Here is a 16,080-nt window from a genome sequence, read left to right on the forward strand (position 1 = left end):
CGTACTCCTCGGTCGTAGCCAAAGCCTCCGAAATCAAGGATTGGTACTCAACAATTTTATCCACGGCATCTTTGCACGTCATTGCACTGCGGCCGCTGAACGCCTTCGGTTCTTCTGGGACCGCGGCCTTAGGCTCCTTGACAATATCACCAACTGCTGGGCCATGGCTGAGAGCTGCCGACAACCATCCGCTGGTGCCCGAGGGCACTCGCAAGCTTGATCGGCTTTTCTTAGCCGGTGAATCGTGAGCAGACGGATTCGAATCGATCCGTTCTTCGACACTGGCGTGTTCCCGCTTCCTTCGATTCGGAGGTTTGGACCAAGGTTGTATGATCCAAGAGTCGTTAATGGCCGGCAAGCGCGGTAGATTCGACGGCACTGACGCGGCTACCGGAGTGCGGTAGAAAAGCCTCCGCTCGTGGTCGTTCATCAGTTCAGGCGAAGCGCACGGCACGTCGAGCACCTGAGGTCGCGGCCCGGCTGGGAGTGCGGCTCTTACTGGGGCTGGAAGTATGTACATGTACTGTGACATCATCCGGGAAAGGAAATGGTCTGGACCCTGTTGACATCTTATTGGGCACTCCACGTCGTCGCAAGTACCACACAGCGTTGGATCCTGCAGCCCTATGGGCTTCCCAGCATTCAAAGTCGAAAACAATCGCTCCGGAACTTCGTAAATCCTCCATCTTTGGGTATCAAGATCCACCATTGCCTTGTGTACCAGCATGTACCGTCCGCGCAATAGTGGTCTTGTTTCCTTGGGAATTTCACGCCTCTCGATAAGGTTTCGGTCTCCAGTGGGCATCGGTCGCCACCACTGCTCTTCCCGGGTAAACTCTTTGATGAAGAAACAACCGTGTTGAGATCGTTTTCTGGCGGGATCTGTCCGGTGAAAGTGCAAGTACAGTTCCTTCTCTTCTAAGTCTGTCATTCTGCTCGTCAAAGAATAAGTCACAATTGCCACTGGTACTGCTCTTGAGAATACGTGTTGGAGGAAAATATAATTCTTATTGGATGCAGTACAAAAGACAAATTTCCGCCCGGTACAAAGAGGTTGCTATGGGTCAACAACATCGCCACTGCTTCTCGAGCGACGTTCCTTCCTCAACGCCCCTTCCTACTGCAGTACCTCGACACCGAACAACACAAAAAGGAAGATGTCCTTCAGGCCTGCCTCGCGGATCCCGGCCCTTAGAACTGGCGGCATGGACGGCATTGCATCGGTGACAGGCTACACCCTCGGTGCAAATGGATCATGCTGCGCCCTGAATCCAGGCGGCAGATAATCCGCTGTTGGTGCCGGTCCCAGCTTGGGATTGGCCAGAGTTGGAAGCGGCGGTCGGCTACCAGCATCTTGCCACGCCGCGTATCCCTTCCAAAGCCTATCCCGTATGGCGGCGGTTTGTGAGATACGCCTTGCCTTCGCTTCCTGCCGCATCTGTTCTTTCTCTTCCTTCGGGTCATGCCGCGCCTGGAGAGCTGCGAACTGCCGTTCCGAAATTTTGCCCAAGGGCAGACGGCGAAGCGTCTTGCTCAAGAGCTGACGGTCACGCGTGGGCTTCTTCAAAAACTGATGGGGTCGGCGTACTGTCAGCTTTTCTTGCTTCACCTCCTCTTGCTTCACCTCCTCCTGCTCTACCTCTTCTTGCTCCATCTCTTCTTCTTTGCCCATGGAGTCATGCAGCGCCTGAAGGGCTGCCAACTGCCGTTCCGAAACCCTGCTCAAGGGCTGGCGTCGACGAAGGGCCTTGCTTAAGAGCTGGCGATTACGGGTGTTCGTGCGCAAATGCTGATGGCGGCGAGGCACCGTTTCAGACCACTTGCCCATCAACGACGGCGAGTCGACGATGGACGGATCGAAACCCATGGATCCGTAGTTGTCGTCTTCTTTTTTGACGACTGGCGAGCTTGGTCCAGCCTCCATGGCGTCGATGGCCTTCTGCGAAAAGTCCAGGTCTTTCGGAGGACGAGCGTCCATATGGACCCAGAATCGACGCGCCTTGTTCATTCCGTCGTCGAATTGAGGTTTTCGCTCCACGAAATGTCTGGCGTAGCATACGGCTTCTGGCGCTTTGCAGAATCGGCGGCCCATGACTTGGTGCCGTGCCACAAGGACTGGGTGCCACTCATGTGGCACCTGGTCTGGTGTGTCAGCACCATGTGGCCTTGGATCGAAAAGGAACCGCCGGTACGGGGCGGTCTGGTAGTATGGCGTGATGTTGGTACTGGGATACCAACCGCTCTTGTCTAGCGACGGATCACTACCCTTGATGTTCGCGACGAGATCCATGCTGCCAAACTCGTTGGTGCTTTGGTATCCAAGGAATTGACGGTATCTGACCTCTTCCGCGAGTGTCGACGGCAGTTTATCCCGGAACTCTAGACGGACCTGCTCCGCCTTTTGCTCCCACCAGACAGGGTTCTTCCACCGGACCATCTCTTGGTTGTAACCCTGAGTCCATTCAGGGAAAAGAGTCTTCCGGTCGTATTGGATGTCTTGATCGGACTCGCTCGGCGGCAGCGGTGCCTCTCCACTCCCAGTCGCAGTCGTGAGCGGCTCATCGTATCCTCTCAGTGCAGAGTCCAGCTCATTGCGTTCTGCTTCGGAGCTCTTCTTGTCCGCCTCTTGTTGTGCGAAGAAGGCCGCGAAGCGCGACTGCTTAGCCGGCTTCTTTGATGGTGCTTCAATAGCAGCCCTGTTCGAGATGGGTGCTGGTTCCGTTCGTCCCTGGGATGCCTGGTGACCTGGCTTTGAGCCGATCGAAGGGGATGCGTTCGACTCCGAGGGTGGCGACGTTCCGCTTCCGCCCGAGTATCCGTCCTGCTTAGAACTTCCCTCTTGTTCCGAGCTTCCGAATCGTTCGAAGCTTTCCCCTTGCTCAGAGCTTCCCTCCTGCTCAAAGCTTCGATCTTCCTCAGAGCTTTCATCCTGTTCGAGGTCTCCATCCTGCTCCGAGTATTCATTTTCCTGAGAGCCTTCATCTTCTTCAGAGTCCTCATCTCCGTTAGCATCATATTGATGTGCTGGGACTTCCCAGGCATCAGGGAACTTGTCCAGGAAATGCTTCGATGCCTTGTCTGACACTTCCTCCAAGACCTCCGGGTCGGAGAAAATCAGCTGTGCGTTCGGCTTTGGGATCAGCCGGAAGTGTTCTCGGTGTCCCCATTCTGTCCAGACCATAATGTGTTCCTTCGCGCCTTCAAGGTCGCGATCACGGGTCGACTCCCTCCAGTCGGGCCCCTGGAACTTCTCGCCACGTGGGATGGCTCCATCCAGACCATTCTCCTCTGCCCATTGACTGAGCTCATCGTCAGTGCAGGGCCCGGAGAAATGAAGCGGTGCACCATCGTCCACGGTGCGACGGTTACGACGAGAAGGTACGGACAGCAAGTCATTCCCAAGGAGCTCCTCTTGGTCTTCCGGCGTGACGACTGCTGCTTTTCCGGATGACTGGACATCCTGGAATCTATCAGCCAAGTCGTGTGTCGTGTGAGAAGAGTCACGTACCCTCTTTCTGGACAAGTCACGTTGCTTTACAAGACGGCGACGATGGACGACTTGCATGCAATCGTCGTTGGATGCCTTTTCAGCTGCCTCTAGTTCCTCGGACGGCTGGCTCTCCTGGATGTCATCAGACGAGGTACAGACCACTCGGGGACGGAGACGTACCTGATCGAATGTGGTGGTGAGCTCTTCATCCAGGACGGTGTCGATGGCAGCAGTGAGGATCGCTTCGTCAGCTGCAGAGGGTATAAGAACCCCATCTTCCTTTAGTTGCTGCTCAAGACGGTCAGTTGCAGTCTCAAAGGGATGTTAGATCAACCATTTGTCGGCGGGGACGGTACATACATCTGCTTCTGTGGACGAGCTTGGTGTTGGAGGACGTTTGGTATTGTCCTCATCCGCCATCGATGTCTCGGAGACATCTTCTTCAGCCAGCGAGTGCTCTGATGGGGTCTCTGGTGGTGTGGGAAGGCCGGTGTTCGGCTTGGTAAACGCTTTGGACCCAAAGGGCCGTGTGCGGTCGATGATCTTACCGCTAGTCGGAACGGTATGTTGGTCCGCCTTGTGTGTCAGGGGATGGCGAGTAGCGGAAGAAGAAGAGAAGGTGAGGCTATTCGCGAGGCAGCCGATGTAGGATGATAGGGGCTGAAAGGCATTGCAGAGCTCTTCCAGGTGTTCTCCAGCTGGTTCGGGTCCGTGCAGAATGTCGGAGAAGGACGACAAGGTAAGTGTGTCCTTGATGTTGATCATGCTGATCGGGATAGGTTGGAATGCTTCAAGTAGCTCTTCCAAGTACACACCGGCGGCTGCAACGGACACGGAAGAGGCCTTGCCCATCCCAACTTTCGATGAGTCTGTACAAGCTTGAGTGTTAGGATGATCAACAGCCATTTCGTATAAGTGGATCGAGTTCTTACCGGTCTGCGAACATTTCGTGGTGTTCTCGATCGCCGAAGATACGAGAATCAGCGCGAATATGATCCACAGCGGTAGCCATGGATGCTCATATGAGCTGATGAAGAGTAGGGCGCAAGCAAGGATGAGTTGGGTCATTGTGCTTGCCATCGCGTCCACCGGTCGAGGTTCTTGAGTCTGTTGAGAGTGTTTCGTAGCCCAAGTCTGGAAAGAAGTGGATGAGGTCGGGCCTCTATGAGTTTCTTCTGATGTTGAGACGATATTGCGCGTTGCGCTTCTGAAAGAAGAAGATGAGTGTATGGTGTTGAGGATGGTGAACAAGAATATCAGCCAGCTCAGTATGGGTCCTAGATGGAAGATGTTGAGTTGTTCAACAGGTGTGGAAGAAGAAGAGGTCGAGGGAGGTCGAAGAAGAAGAGGTGGTATGTTTGCTCTCGCCTACGCGGTCTGTGACTGAGTAGGTAAACAGGGTGAAGTCGTCGACTAGTGCCGTTGCGCGCGCTGAGGTCGTGGTTTGCCTTGGTGACTTGGGATCATTCACGTATACGGCACCCAGCAACGGGGCACGCGCTGCCGACTCGCCAATTCACGAGCACACGGCGGCGGATCCGGCCAGGACAACTTTACGGGATGGGCCAGCCCATTGGCCGGCTCTAGATGTTTGCTCATTGCTCACTTCCGTGGGGCCAGCAGCAGACGTGCAAATGAGTTCAGCCCGCCGTGGAAAGTTTCCATCCGAGCATGGGCCGGGGAGCAGTAACAAGACCGCCTAGGAGGCCGCCTGGATGTTCTATATTGACAAGAAATTCTGAATATACGAAAGCGTATCTATGGCGGCATCATGGATACAACCGTTTGCTAAATTCCTGAAGTAAGGACTGAACGTGCACCGTTGGAACCGCGCGCCCTGTCTGACAGACGTTACGCAACAACAACGCTCCAGGAGAATAGCAGAAGCATCTCGGGGATGTTTCGACCGCGGCTCGCCCAGGAGAACAAGAGACTGCACAACGAAACGAACAAAGCCGTATCCTGGTCCCTTGAAGAACTCCGGCCAGACAATGAGATATAGATGCAGCCCTTTCTTTTCTTAAAGCTTCTTTGTCCACACACGCTCCAGACCGTTACTTGGTATCAGAATAACAACGAGCGGGACGCTGAGGTTGGCAAATACTGCACAAAGTTGACCTCGCAAATACTCCGCAACTTATGCCATTGAGTCAATTATGGCTGTCTGCAAACTGGGCAATATTCAGGGGCTGCATGGTAAGTTCTAAGCATCCCAAACGCTGCTAGAAATAAATGGATCAAGTAGCCCAGAGGTTTGTCCGGCCGGTTCATCTTTAGTCAAAGCTGTTCCATCGCGTTATGCGATCCATTCAGGGCAGCTTTGATGATGTATTGTAGCTTCGCATGCATCTCAGCGAGCTCTTTCAGAGGGGTCTTGCACAGATACGAGGCGCTCTGAACCTGTATTGGAATGTCATCTCCTCCATCAATGGGATGAAGTTGACAATCACGTGACAAGGAGCGGTCATTTTAGCTGAGTGGTCCGTGCGTGCACCTTACTGCAACTACATAGATGAGAGCGACACATCCCACACTCTGCACTCTACAGCAGCAAACCAAGCAGATGCTTCTGTACTGATAGTGTATTCAGTATTCAATCTACTTCTGATCCTATATCTACAGTGCTACTATGCTTCTGCAGCCTCTTCAACCCGCCGAGCGCATCGATCGCGTCCCCCTCTTCCCCTAAAAATCCCATACCAAAGCCTGTCCCTCTCTCCATCTAATCCAAATCCACTCCTCCTCAAACTCCTCTAGCGATCCTCGCAAACCTCCCCTCCCTTGGCGGTGTCTCATCCATTACCCCAACATCCGCCCCGCTCGCCCCCTGCCCACCCGCCGCGGCACCTCCAACTCCAGTCCCGCCCCTGATACCCAGCACCCTCTCCCTCTCCCTCAACTCTTCCATCATTGCCCTCTCCTCCACCGCACCCGAGTTCTCCCGCTCGTCGTCGATGGCGCGCTGTGGCGTCAGGACGAAGCGTGGGCGGCGGGTGTGCGCAGAGCGCAGCACAGTTGCCAACGTCGGTGCTGTTTCTGTTAACATCGCAAGCGCTGTAGTCGAGATAGTGGATCTTCGCGCGGGCGGGACGGTGCGGAAGTGGTGCGCACGCGCAACCTCGCCGCCGCGGAGGAAGACTTGGTCGGATTCTACGGAGCCGGGGGTGGGGTTGGGATGGGGAGCGTAGTGGGTTGTTGGTCCGAGGATGCGTTCTGAGCTCGTGGGACGAGGTGGACTGGATACTTGGACGTCTGGCTGGGTGGTGATGCGGGCTGTGGCTGAGATGGGAGAGTCGTGGGGAGAGGTAGTGCGCGGTGCGGCACGGGGTGCGAAGTCGCGGGCTTGGATCGGAGGCGAGGTGGTGGGTTCTGAACTCGGCATCGGCGCGGTGGAAGGGCGCATGTCGAGAAAGGCCGTGGTGGCCGCTAAGACTGTCTCGTGGCTTCCACTTTGAGCGAGACTTCCTCCCGGGGGAATTGTGCGTAGCTGCGGCAAGGGGCAGCGTGGTGGATACGGCGAGTCCGGTTTCGGTCTTGTAGCAGCGGAAGACGGAGTACTACCTGCAGGAGGTACATCAGAACCACGATGGCGCCGTTCCGGAGAGTCGAACAGAGGCACGCGAAAGGTCTCTCGGGGCGAGGTGCGGCGAACTGTGCCGAAGGACCGGATTGATGGAACCTGCGGGAAGTACGAAGTGGCCTCCAGCTCGACAGATTCTAGCGGTGATGGCACGTTCGCGAGCGCGCGAATGGAGGCATCGTCCGAGGATGAGTTATTGGTGTTCGTAGAAGAGTGGGTGCTGGATGAGCTGCTGCCGCTGCTGATGCGCGAGCGTATGCCTTGCATGAATGCTGCGTCATCAGCGGGTGGGCGTGGAAGGGTAAGGTTGGGCGAGGATGAGGACGAAGTACGAGCTGCGCTGGGTCTCGTATGTGGAACAGTAAGGCGGCGAGGTGTTTGGCGAGCCTGACCAAGCTCGGGTCCGGAGTAGTCAACATAGTTGGCACTCAGCATTTCTCTCCGGAGTATATCTCTGGCTTTGGTAGCATCATGCACTGACGAAAAGGCAAGATGAACAGAAAACCTTCCTGGACTGTCATGAGGAAGGAACAGGATTCGCTCAATGATGCAGTCTTCCATAATTTCGGAGAACCAGGCTCTATCGTGCCGAGTTGTTGTGCCGGAAACGCCGATGTATCTCGTTGGGCGGCACTTCATGGTCTGTGATACTGATCTTGGGCGAAGCAGATGAGGCGCGGAATGACGATATGACGTTGCGAAGGTTGATGGGTGTGCGGAAACTAGCCTACTGCTATACCGCAGCGGTGGCTGTGGCGCGGCTGGAGAGCTGCATGTAGCGCCAACAGCATGGGCAATGCCAGATGCTTCTCGGTCTGCTGCTCCGTCGAGGTTCAATTGTTCCATGGCACGATGAAGGTTCACACGGGTAGTGGCATCGAGAGAAGTACCATGGCGCCTGCTCCCACCGAAACCGGGAACTGAGGCCTGCTTGAGCGGTGTCGATACTTCTCCCTTGTCTTCTGAGGACATCTCGACGTCCGTGGAGGATTCTTTGGAAGATGGAAAGTGCGGATAAGGTATACCGGGTTGCAGAGCTGGAAAATATCCATGATTGTGGGAAGTGACGGCTTCGTCTCGTAAGCGTGCCGGGCCACGACGGAGTCGAGGAGCGGCGTAAGAGACAGGCTGACTGACCCAGCCCCTGGCAGGCTGTCGGCTGGCTAGACGGCGTATTGCTCTGTCGGCATCGGAGGACGTGAGGACTATTTCAGATGGTGACAGACGGATCATACTGGTGCTCCCAGCACTTGACTTGCTTCAGAAGCTTGATTGAGGAGGTTTTAGAGGAGACAGAAGTGACTGAGCTGATGGACTTTGAGATGAACACTCGTAAAAAGACAACGAGGAAAGACGACAGCAGATAGTTTGGGACTACCTCCCAGCAGTTGGGCAAGCCGACTGTTAGTCGTCAACTTATGCCTACCTGACATATTTTCTGAACTGCATGTGCTTGTTCCATACGAGAAGTAGGAAAGTGCCCACGAGCGACAACTTAGGAAGGATGTCCCTCTAAGGACCCGTACTGGGCTCTACTGCGTGGAAGCATCTTTGACCTCTCGTCGAGTTATAGACTGATATTGCCATCTAAGTTATCAAGCGCTAAACGGACAGATTCGCGCTTCATGGTACTGATACACAAATTTATTCATCGGCGCGATCCTGCTGATGAGGGCTTGAATGTTTGACCGGGATTCTGTACAGGCGGCAAAGCCGCACCCCAAATGGCTACTTTCCACTGGAAAGTCTGACATGATCAAAGGGTGTCTCGAGGGCTATTCGAGTGCCCGGAACAGCTACTGCCAGGCACAATGATGGTTGAGACGGTGGGCAAAGCCGGCGAGATGTCACAGGCACGCGTATGCCCCAATTAAACATGCTTCCTGATAGGCACACAATATGTTTCAGTTCGGCTCCCATTTCGTCTATTCCGTCTTTCTGTCTATTTTTGGAGCATCCCGCAAGGGGGAGCCGTTGCAATGGATAGGGAGGATGGGATTCCTAGTCGGCAAGCTGGGAGAGCTGGGAGACCATCGTGTTAGTCAGCGGCAACGCGGCCGATCAACTCCATGCCAAGAACGAGATACTGCGCTGTGACGCCGGCGAAGAGAGCTGCTGATCAAACCCCCGTCCGTGGGCTCGATATATCCCAGCGTCTGTTCAAGTGCTGCCTCTGTCTGCTCCAACAGCGAGGCTTCCCACGTTCGGCTTAGAGCATAGACCCTACGTCGTTCGGCCCGTTTGCCAGCATCCTCCGTCGGCGAACACCTCAATCTCCCCCAGTCATTTCGCCAGCCCCCACCGTCTCTCGCTATCACCATCGCTGCCCGGCACGCCGGCCGTCGCTCGCCTCTTCCTCTTTCCTCCGAAACCACCATGAACGGCGATATCAGTCTGTCCCAGTCGCTGGGCGGCTTGCGCATAGCCAACCCGGACGAGGACAACCTAGCTTCTCCGCAATCACCACCAGAGAGGGACCCAACGACCTCAATGGACCCTCCACCGCCCTCATCGCATTCATCTTCTAGCACCATCACCGAGCGGCAGAGGTCTCATGTCCTTCCTGCTATCGAATCAGAGTTACCATCATCCTCTCTAGGCTTCAATGCCAGCACCTTCTCCACCGACAGTACTCTAGTACCGCAACCACAGTCTCCGCCGTTCCTCGCCGAGCAGCCCTTCTATACTTCAAGACTCAGCCACAGGCAATCCATGCCGCTCGCACACCAGGCGCAACAGCAGATGCAATATCCAACCCACCCTGGCGGGCCTCCAAACCCTGGCCGCAACTACATCGGTGCTCCAGGGACAAGCCCGCGCCCAATGTCTGGATTCTACAACCACCCAAACCTGTCATCGAGCTCGGAGCAGTCGGGCCGCTCAAGATATCGGTACAACGACGACACACCTCCACAAGCGTCCTCTATGGGCCGCAGTAACTCAAGAGCTGCAGCGGCGGGCATGCAAGCAGCAGGCATACCAACACGGGAGCTCAGCCGAAACAGCAGATCGTACCCACCGAACGCACAGATGCTGGGCGGCAATGGTCCAGCGCCGCCGCGGCGAAGCTCAAGGCGGATACCCACCGGTCAAAGCCCGCCTGGTGTGGGACCGCCACTGGGGTCACCATACGGAGGTGAGGGAGGTCCGCTTGCCAGCAGCGAGGAGTGGAAGGACAAGGGAGCAGCGGTCGGAATACGGCAAGAGGTGGATGCGGATGGGAGGCCGGTGAACCGGGTAGTCAAGAAGGGCGTCAAAGACTTCAACTTTGGGCGGACGTTGGGTGAGGGGTCGTACAGCACAGTCCTGGCAGCGACGGATCGGCAGACGCTGAGAGAATACGCGATCAAGGTTCTGGACAAGAGGCACATTATCAAGGAGAAGAAAGTAAAATACGTAAATATTGAGAAAGACACCCTTAATCGCCTGACGGATCACCCAGGCATAGTGCGGCTTTACTATACTTTCCAAGATGAGCGGTCATTGTACTTTGTCCTGGACCTGGCAAGCGGAGGTGAACTGTTGGGATTCCTAAAGAAAATGGGCACCTTTGATGAGGAATGCACAAGATTCTACGGAGCGCAGATTCTGGACGCCATCGGCTACATGCACTCGCGCGGAGTCATACATCGTGACCTGAAACCGGAGAACGTTCTACTGGATAGCCAGATGCATGTCAAAATCACCGACTTCGGCACAGCAAAAATCCTTGACATGAAGAGACCAAACGGGAGCGGAGCAATGGCAGGAGACCCAATGGACGGCGCCGACACCGATCGGGCAGTATCATTCGTGGGCACGGCGGAGTATGTCAGCCCGGAGCTACTTACGGATAAGAATGCCTGCAAGGCGAGCGACCTCTGGGCTTTCGGCTGTATAATATACCAGCTACTTGCAGGTCGGCCGCCGTTCAAAGCGGGGAATGAGTACCTCACCTTCCAGAAGATCGTTGCGCTGGAGTACTCCTATCCGGACGGATTCCCAGATGTGGCACGGGACCTTGTTGATCGACTACTGGTCCTCGACCCAGCAAAGCGGCTACCGATCGAGCATATCAAGAATCATCAGTTCTTCGATGGCATATCATGGGGCCCAGGCTTGTGGAAACAGAAGGCGCCAAGGCTGCGGAGCTATGTGCCGCCCGCTGCAGAACCCATCAGGCTTAATGGTACGAAAACTGAACCATCAGCTGAAGGATTGGCTGACTCAAGTATAGGTCCCTCAACAGCTGGGCCGCCACCACCACCAGCAGCTGTCGCAGCCCTTCGTCCGCAACCCCGACTCATAACCGAGCTCCCCCCACCCAGCCAACTCGACATTGACTGGTCACCCGTCCTGACTCGCAACAACGAGCGCATACTCAAACTCGGTAACCTCATCGTCACATCAACACCGCAGCCGCACAGCCCGACCTCGAAGAACGGCGACACCGCTGCCGACACGCCGAAGAAATTCTCGCGGTTCTTCGGTGGGACTACCACGAAGAAGCGCCAGCGCCTCGTGATGATCACGTCGAGCGCGCGGATCATCATGGCGGCCGCGGGGGGCGACGAGAAGAAGGCGAAGATGGAGGTGTCGCTGCTGGGGCAGGTAACCTGGAAGAGCTATAAAGATGCCAAGGGGCTGACGGCGTGGTGTGTGGATACTGTAAGTCGATCTGTCTTTTCCAACCCCATGTCGTGGATACTGACCACCGCTCCACCAGCGTGACAAACACCTCGTCTTCGAAGATCCCAAAGCCACAACCAGCGACCCAGACGGCAGCAAGTACTCCGCGGCCGAGTGGCTCGAAGCGATCGAGCGGGCGAAAGAGTTCGCCATCTCGACATCTATGACCAACTCCTACTCCGGCGACTCGACCTTCAACGACCTGAGCTCTTCGCTTTCGAGCCCGTCGAGCACGATCGGCGGAGATGGTGCGCTTGAGGGCGTCAATGTGCCTACCGCGAGACACCTGCGGAAGGATCCGGATTCTGATTCGGTCAAGGGGCGGAAGAGATTTAGTAAGCGGCACTCGAAGAATGGGCTTGCGGCTGTGTTTTGAGGGGGATGTATGAGGGCCGGAAGAACATCGAAATCTCATCAACACCAGCGCTTGCAGATCGAGCATGAGGCCGTTCAGCACAAACACTGTCCGAACCACCGACTGAATCACTACTCGTAGCCTCCACACCGGCCGCCCCACACGAAATTGACCGCATTTGAGTTCCCGTGCGGGTCTCGGCGCCAGCTCTATCACCACCACAATCATCATCATTATCACTCCTCTCTCCTTTGTTCTGTGGATAAACCTATCACTAGCATATCTTAGGCGGCGGTAATGGCAGCGGCAGCACCCGGCGTTCGGAGTTCTCTTCCTCGTACGTTCCAACCATTTCAGCTTCACATATTTGCGGTCCCTACCTTACAGACTTGAGCGGTTGTTCTTCGTTTCTTCGCATTCGTTGTTGTAGGGGCTTTTGTAGTTGGCACTTCTGAACCGGCTAGTGTTGCCATTACCGTTCTTCCCCTTAACACTGCCTGTGAGGCTGTCTATGCAATCTGTAGGTGGGCAAATTGGGGGCTATGGCAAACGCCTTCTTTGAGTGCAGGGTCATTGGCCTGTTGTTAGACGCGCTGCTTTCCTTCTACTCAACCATGACGGACTTCTGAGGGATATAGGCTTTCGAGAGTTATGTGTAGGCGAGAATGGGTGGAGCCTATTACTTGTAGCCAGGTATTAGTATCAAAGCCCCGCCGCGTACGGCGAGCTGCACCTCACTTGTTCCGGCTTGTTCAGCGGCTTGGGCTATTGCCTATGAGTGCCATGAATGTGTAACGCTTGAGAGCTTAGAACCTGATGGGCGGTGTTACTCGCTCGAGTTCTCAACATTGGCAAGATGCTGACAGCTGAGACAGTCCTCTTGGAAGACGCCCTGCAAGAAAAACGACATTATAAGGCGCTATGCAGGGCAGAGCGGGGTTTTTACGAATGCTGAAATGTCCTTTTGAATATAGCATAGTAAGCTGCGCCTACGAAGCCAGGCATGGATCGTGAGTCGATTGGAGCTGTTCATACCAATTTAGAATTCACTTTTACAGATCGGCATGCCCAATCTTCTGCACCACGATGCCAGTCGTAGCGCCCCCGCCATTACATATCGCCGCACAGCCGTACTCGCCGTCCTTCAGCTGATGCAGCAGCGTAACCAGAATCCGCGAACCTGAGCTGCCCAGCGCGTGCCCTAGCGCAATCGCACCTCCTCGTGGATTGACATTGTCGACGCCCAAGCCCAGGATCTTCGCGTTCGCCTTGATGACCGCAGCAAACGCCTCATTGAACTCCCAGACCGCAATGTCCTCCTTCTTCAGCCCCGCCCGCTCCAGCACAATCGGCACCACCTTCGCCGGCGCGATCGGAAAATCGATCGGATCCACCGCTGCATCCGCGTAGCTCACGATCCGCGCTAGCACCCGGCTCTCCTTTCCATACTCCTTCGCAATCTCCTTGCTCCCGACCACCAACGCACTCGCCCCATCGTTGAAACTGCTCGCATTCGCCGCGGTAATCGTGCCCTTCCCACTGCGATCGAACGCCGGCTTAAGCGTCTTCACCTTGTCAAACTTGATCTTCATGTACCCCTCATCCTCGCTCACAACCGTCTCCCCCTTCTTCCCCTTGACCGTCACAGGCGCGATCTCGTCCTTGAACAGCCCCTGCTTCCACGCCTCCTGCGCGCGCTTGAACGACAGGATCGCAAACTCGTCCTGCTCCTCCCGCGAGATGTCGTAGTCCCTAGCCGTCTTCTCTGCGCAGTTCCCCATGTGGATCTGGTTGTAGACGTCCCAGAGGCCATCCACTATTAAGCCATCCTTGAGCTCCATGTTGCCGAAGGGAGCCTGCTGGGAAGCGCGCGGGATGTAGTACGGCACGCGCGTCATGTTCTCCATCCCGCCCGCGATCGCCGCGTCCGTGTGGCCCAGCTGGATTGTCGCTGCTGCGATGGTTACGGCTTTGAGGCCCGACGCGCACACCTTGTTTATGGTGGTCGACTCGATGGTGTTGGGGAGCCCGGCGAAGATCAGGGATTGTCGCGCGGGTGCCTGGCCGGCGTTTGCTTGCAGCACTTGGCCCATGTAGACGTCTGTGATCTTCGAAACAGGCACGGTGGACTTTTCTAACGCGGATTTGATGGCCACGGCGCCGAGGTGGGGCGCCGGGACGGTGGTGAAGGCGCCGTTGAACTGGGGGAGAGGTTAGCGGGGGTGATAGGCAGGAGGAGTGGTGTAGGGGAGACGTACGGCGCCCACGGGCGTCCGGGACGCGCTGAGGATGTAGGCATCGCGGATTTCTTGGGCGGGGCGTGGTGTTGTGCTGAAGTGTCGCTGGACTTGGGAGAGGCGCTGGTGGGGGCGGGACATGGCGCGCGAGGCTGTTCGTAGGGCAGACATGGTGGTGGAATGGTGTATACTAGCTCAGCAGTAAAGGAGCATGAAGGGGGGGAGAACTGAACGCTGCCAGACGAAATATAGGATCACATGTTGGCGATGTTCCCTCCACGGTTCTTAGACGCGGCTATTCGTGGAGAACTGCTCAAGCGGAACCTGGAGAACCTCGGGCCGCTGTCCCGTGACGTGATGCTCTCTGACCTTTCGGATCTCAATTTCAGCTTTCCATCCTCATACGAGATGACCTAGTGGATGGTTTTTGCTATGTACGCGTACACGAACCTGTGGCAGCCGGACGTGCCGGACAAGCACCTTGTGATCGGAGACCGGATCACAAAAATGCTGGACATCCCGTCGCAGCTTTGAAATCATGCCTTGAGAGCTCCGCTTACTTAAGCTCATCAATCACATCATAGCAGGTGGGTGCCATATATGCTGCAGTAGTTCATGCATAATGGGTCTCTTCAACATCTCAATTCCTCTCGAACCTTACGACCCGCCTTGATACTGGTGATACCGCCTCTTCCAGCCCTTGTGCAGCAAGAATGGCAACGTACGAGCATGCCGGCAGTGGCCAGGGCGTGGCCCCCAAAATCACCTTGTATACGCACCACGGCTGCCCCTACGCCCATCGTGCACACATCGCGCTTAAGGAGCTCGATCTGTCATACGAAGAGGTCATCGTCGACCTCGACAAGCCGCGAGAGCCGTGGTATCTCGAGATCAACCCGGTAATCATCGCCATGACCTTGATGAGTGGTGCTATCAGTTGCTAATGAACTTCAGCGTGGTCTCGTACCGACGATCAAATACTCCAATGGCATACTCAACGACGAGATCATCACCGAGTCCGCAATCGTGACCCAATTCCTCGCAGACAGCCGGCCGTCCCATCTGCTCCCGGCGTCGCTCAGCAGCCCGACTGCACCATTAGTGCGGGCGCGCATCAACTTCTTCGTTGATACGTGGAATACCAAGATTGGAGGGTACTTCATGAAGATACTGGCGGCTGACAGCAAGGAGGACAAGGAAGCGAAGAGCAAGGAGATGGTTGAGGCGGTCAAGAAGGAGATTGAGCCGCTGCTGAAGGACGCGAATCCGTTTTTCGGAGGGAGTGAGGAGTTGACGTTCGCTGAGGTGCGTTTGGCCCCTATAGACTGTAATGAAAATGATGCTGAGTTCAATAGGTTCAAATCGCGCCGTTCTTGCTCCGCATCTACGCCATGGCTAATGGCGAATACCTTCCGGTATCGCTCAAGCAAGGACTCAACGAGCTGCCAAACTTCTCAAAGTGGGCGGCGGCAACGATGAAGAAGGAGAGCGTCACATACATCTGGGACGAGCAGCGTGTCTTGAACAGGACAGGTGAACTGATCCAGAAGATCAAAGCTAATCAGAACAAGTAAGCTACGAAACATGTAAAGGGTATTCGTAAGTTTCTCAAAGCCTAAAATCGATTCTTTCCTTCAAGTCTATGATATCATAGCAGATAAAGGATACAATTGAAAACAAGTCCCCCCTCCCAACGCCGATCCGATCCGATGAAACTCGTTGTAGAAGCAAAGTCGGAATCATGGAATCG

General features: G+C 55.5%; 5 protein-coding genes across 5 annotated transcripts; 2 read left to right on the forward strand and 3 right to left on the reverse strand.

Annotated features, from left to right (window-relative positions):
* Positions 1 to 1,231: 1,231 nt before the first annotated feature.
* W97_06873 (uncharacterized protein) lies at positions 1,232 to 4,558 on the reverse strand (the record flags this gene model as incomplete). Its single annotated transcript, XM_007784632.1, has 5 exons — positions 1,232 to 3,460; positions 3,509 to 3,622; positions 3,671 to 3,778; positions 3,851 to 4,359; positions 4,423 to 4,558. 5 exons carry the CDS (start codon positions 4,556 to 4,558, stop codon positions 1,232 to 1,234), a joined length of 3,096 nt encoding a protein of 1,031 aa, XP_007782822.1.
* A 1,675-nt stretch (positions 4,559 to 6,233) lies between these two features.
* On the reverse strand, positions 6,234 to 6,872 carry W97_06874 (uncharacterized protein; the record flags this gene model as incomplete). The annotated part of the gene is made up of 1 exon (XM_007784633.1): positions 6,234 to 6,872. The coding sequence occupies one exon, from the start codon at positions 6,870 to 6,872 to the stop codon at positions 6,234 to 6,236; it is 639 nt and encodes a 212-aa protein (XP_007782823.1).
* Positions 6,873 to 9,446: 2,574 nt separating this feature from the next.
* On the forward strand, positions 9,447 to 12,114 carry W97_06875 (AGC/PDK1 protein kinase; the record flags this gene model as incomplete). Its single annotated transcript, XM_007784634.1, has 3 exons — positions 9,447 to 11,238; positions 11,287 to 11,717; positions 11,776 to 12,114. The coding sequence occupies 3 exons, from the start codon at positions 9,447 to 9,449 to the stop codon at positions 12,112 to 12,114; spliced, it is 2,562 nt and encodes an 853-aa protein (XP_007782824.1).
* Positions 12,115 to 13,145: 1,031 nt separating this feature from the next.
* On the reverse strand, positions 13,146 to 14,501 carry W97_06876 (acetyl-CoA C-acetyltransferase; the record flags this gene model as incomplete). Its single annotated transcript, XM_007784635.1, has 2 exons — positions 13,146 to 14,294; positions 14,352 to 14,501. The coding sequence occupies 2 exons, from the start codon at positions 14,499 to 14,501 to the stop codon at positions 13,146 to 13,148; spliced, it is 1,299 nt and encodes a 432-aa protein (XP_007782825.1).
* A 542-nt stretch (positions 14,502 to 15,043) lies between these two features.
* W97_06877 (uncharacterized protein) lies at positions 15,044 to 15,904 on the forward strand (the record flags this gene model as incomplete). The annotated part of the gene is made up of 3 exons (XM_007784636.1): positions 15,044 to 15,229; positions 15,285 to 15,635; positions 15,686 to 15,904. 3 exons carry the CDS (start codon positions 15,044 to 15,046, stop codon positions 15,902 to 15,904), a joined length of 756 nt encoding a protein of 251 aa, XP_007782826.1.
* Between the last annotated feature and the right edge of the window lie 176 nt (positions 15,905 to 16,080).

This window comes from Coniosporium apollinis (genome assembly GCF_000281105.1).
Source record: "Coniosporium apollinis CBS 100218 chromosome Unknown supercont1.35, whole genome shotgun sequence".
NCBI lineage: Eukaryota > Fungi > Ascomycota > Dothideomycetes > Coniosporium > Coniosporium apollinis.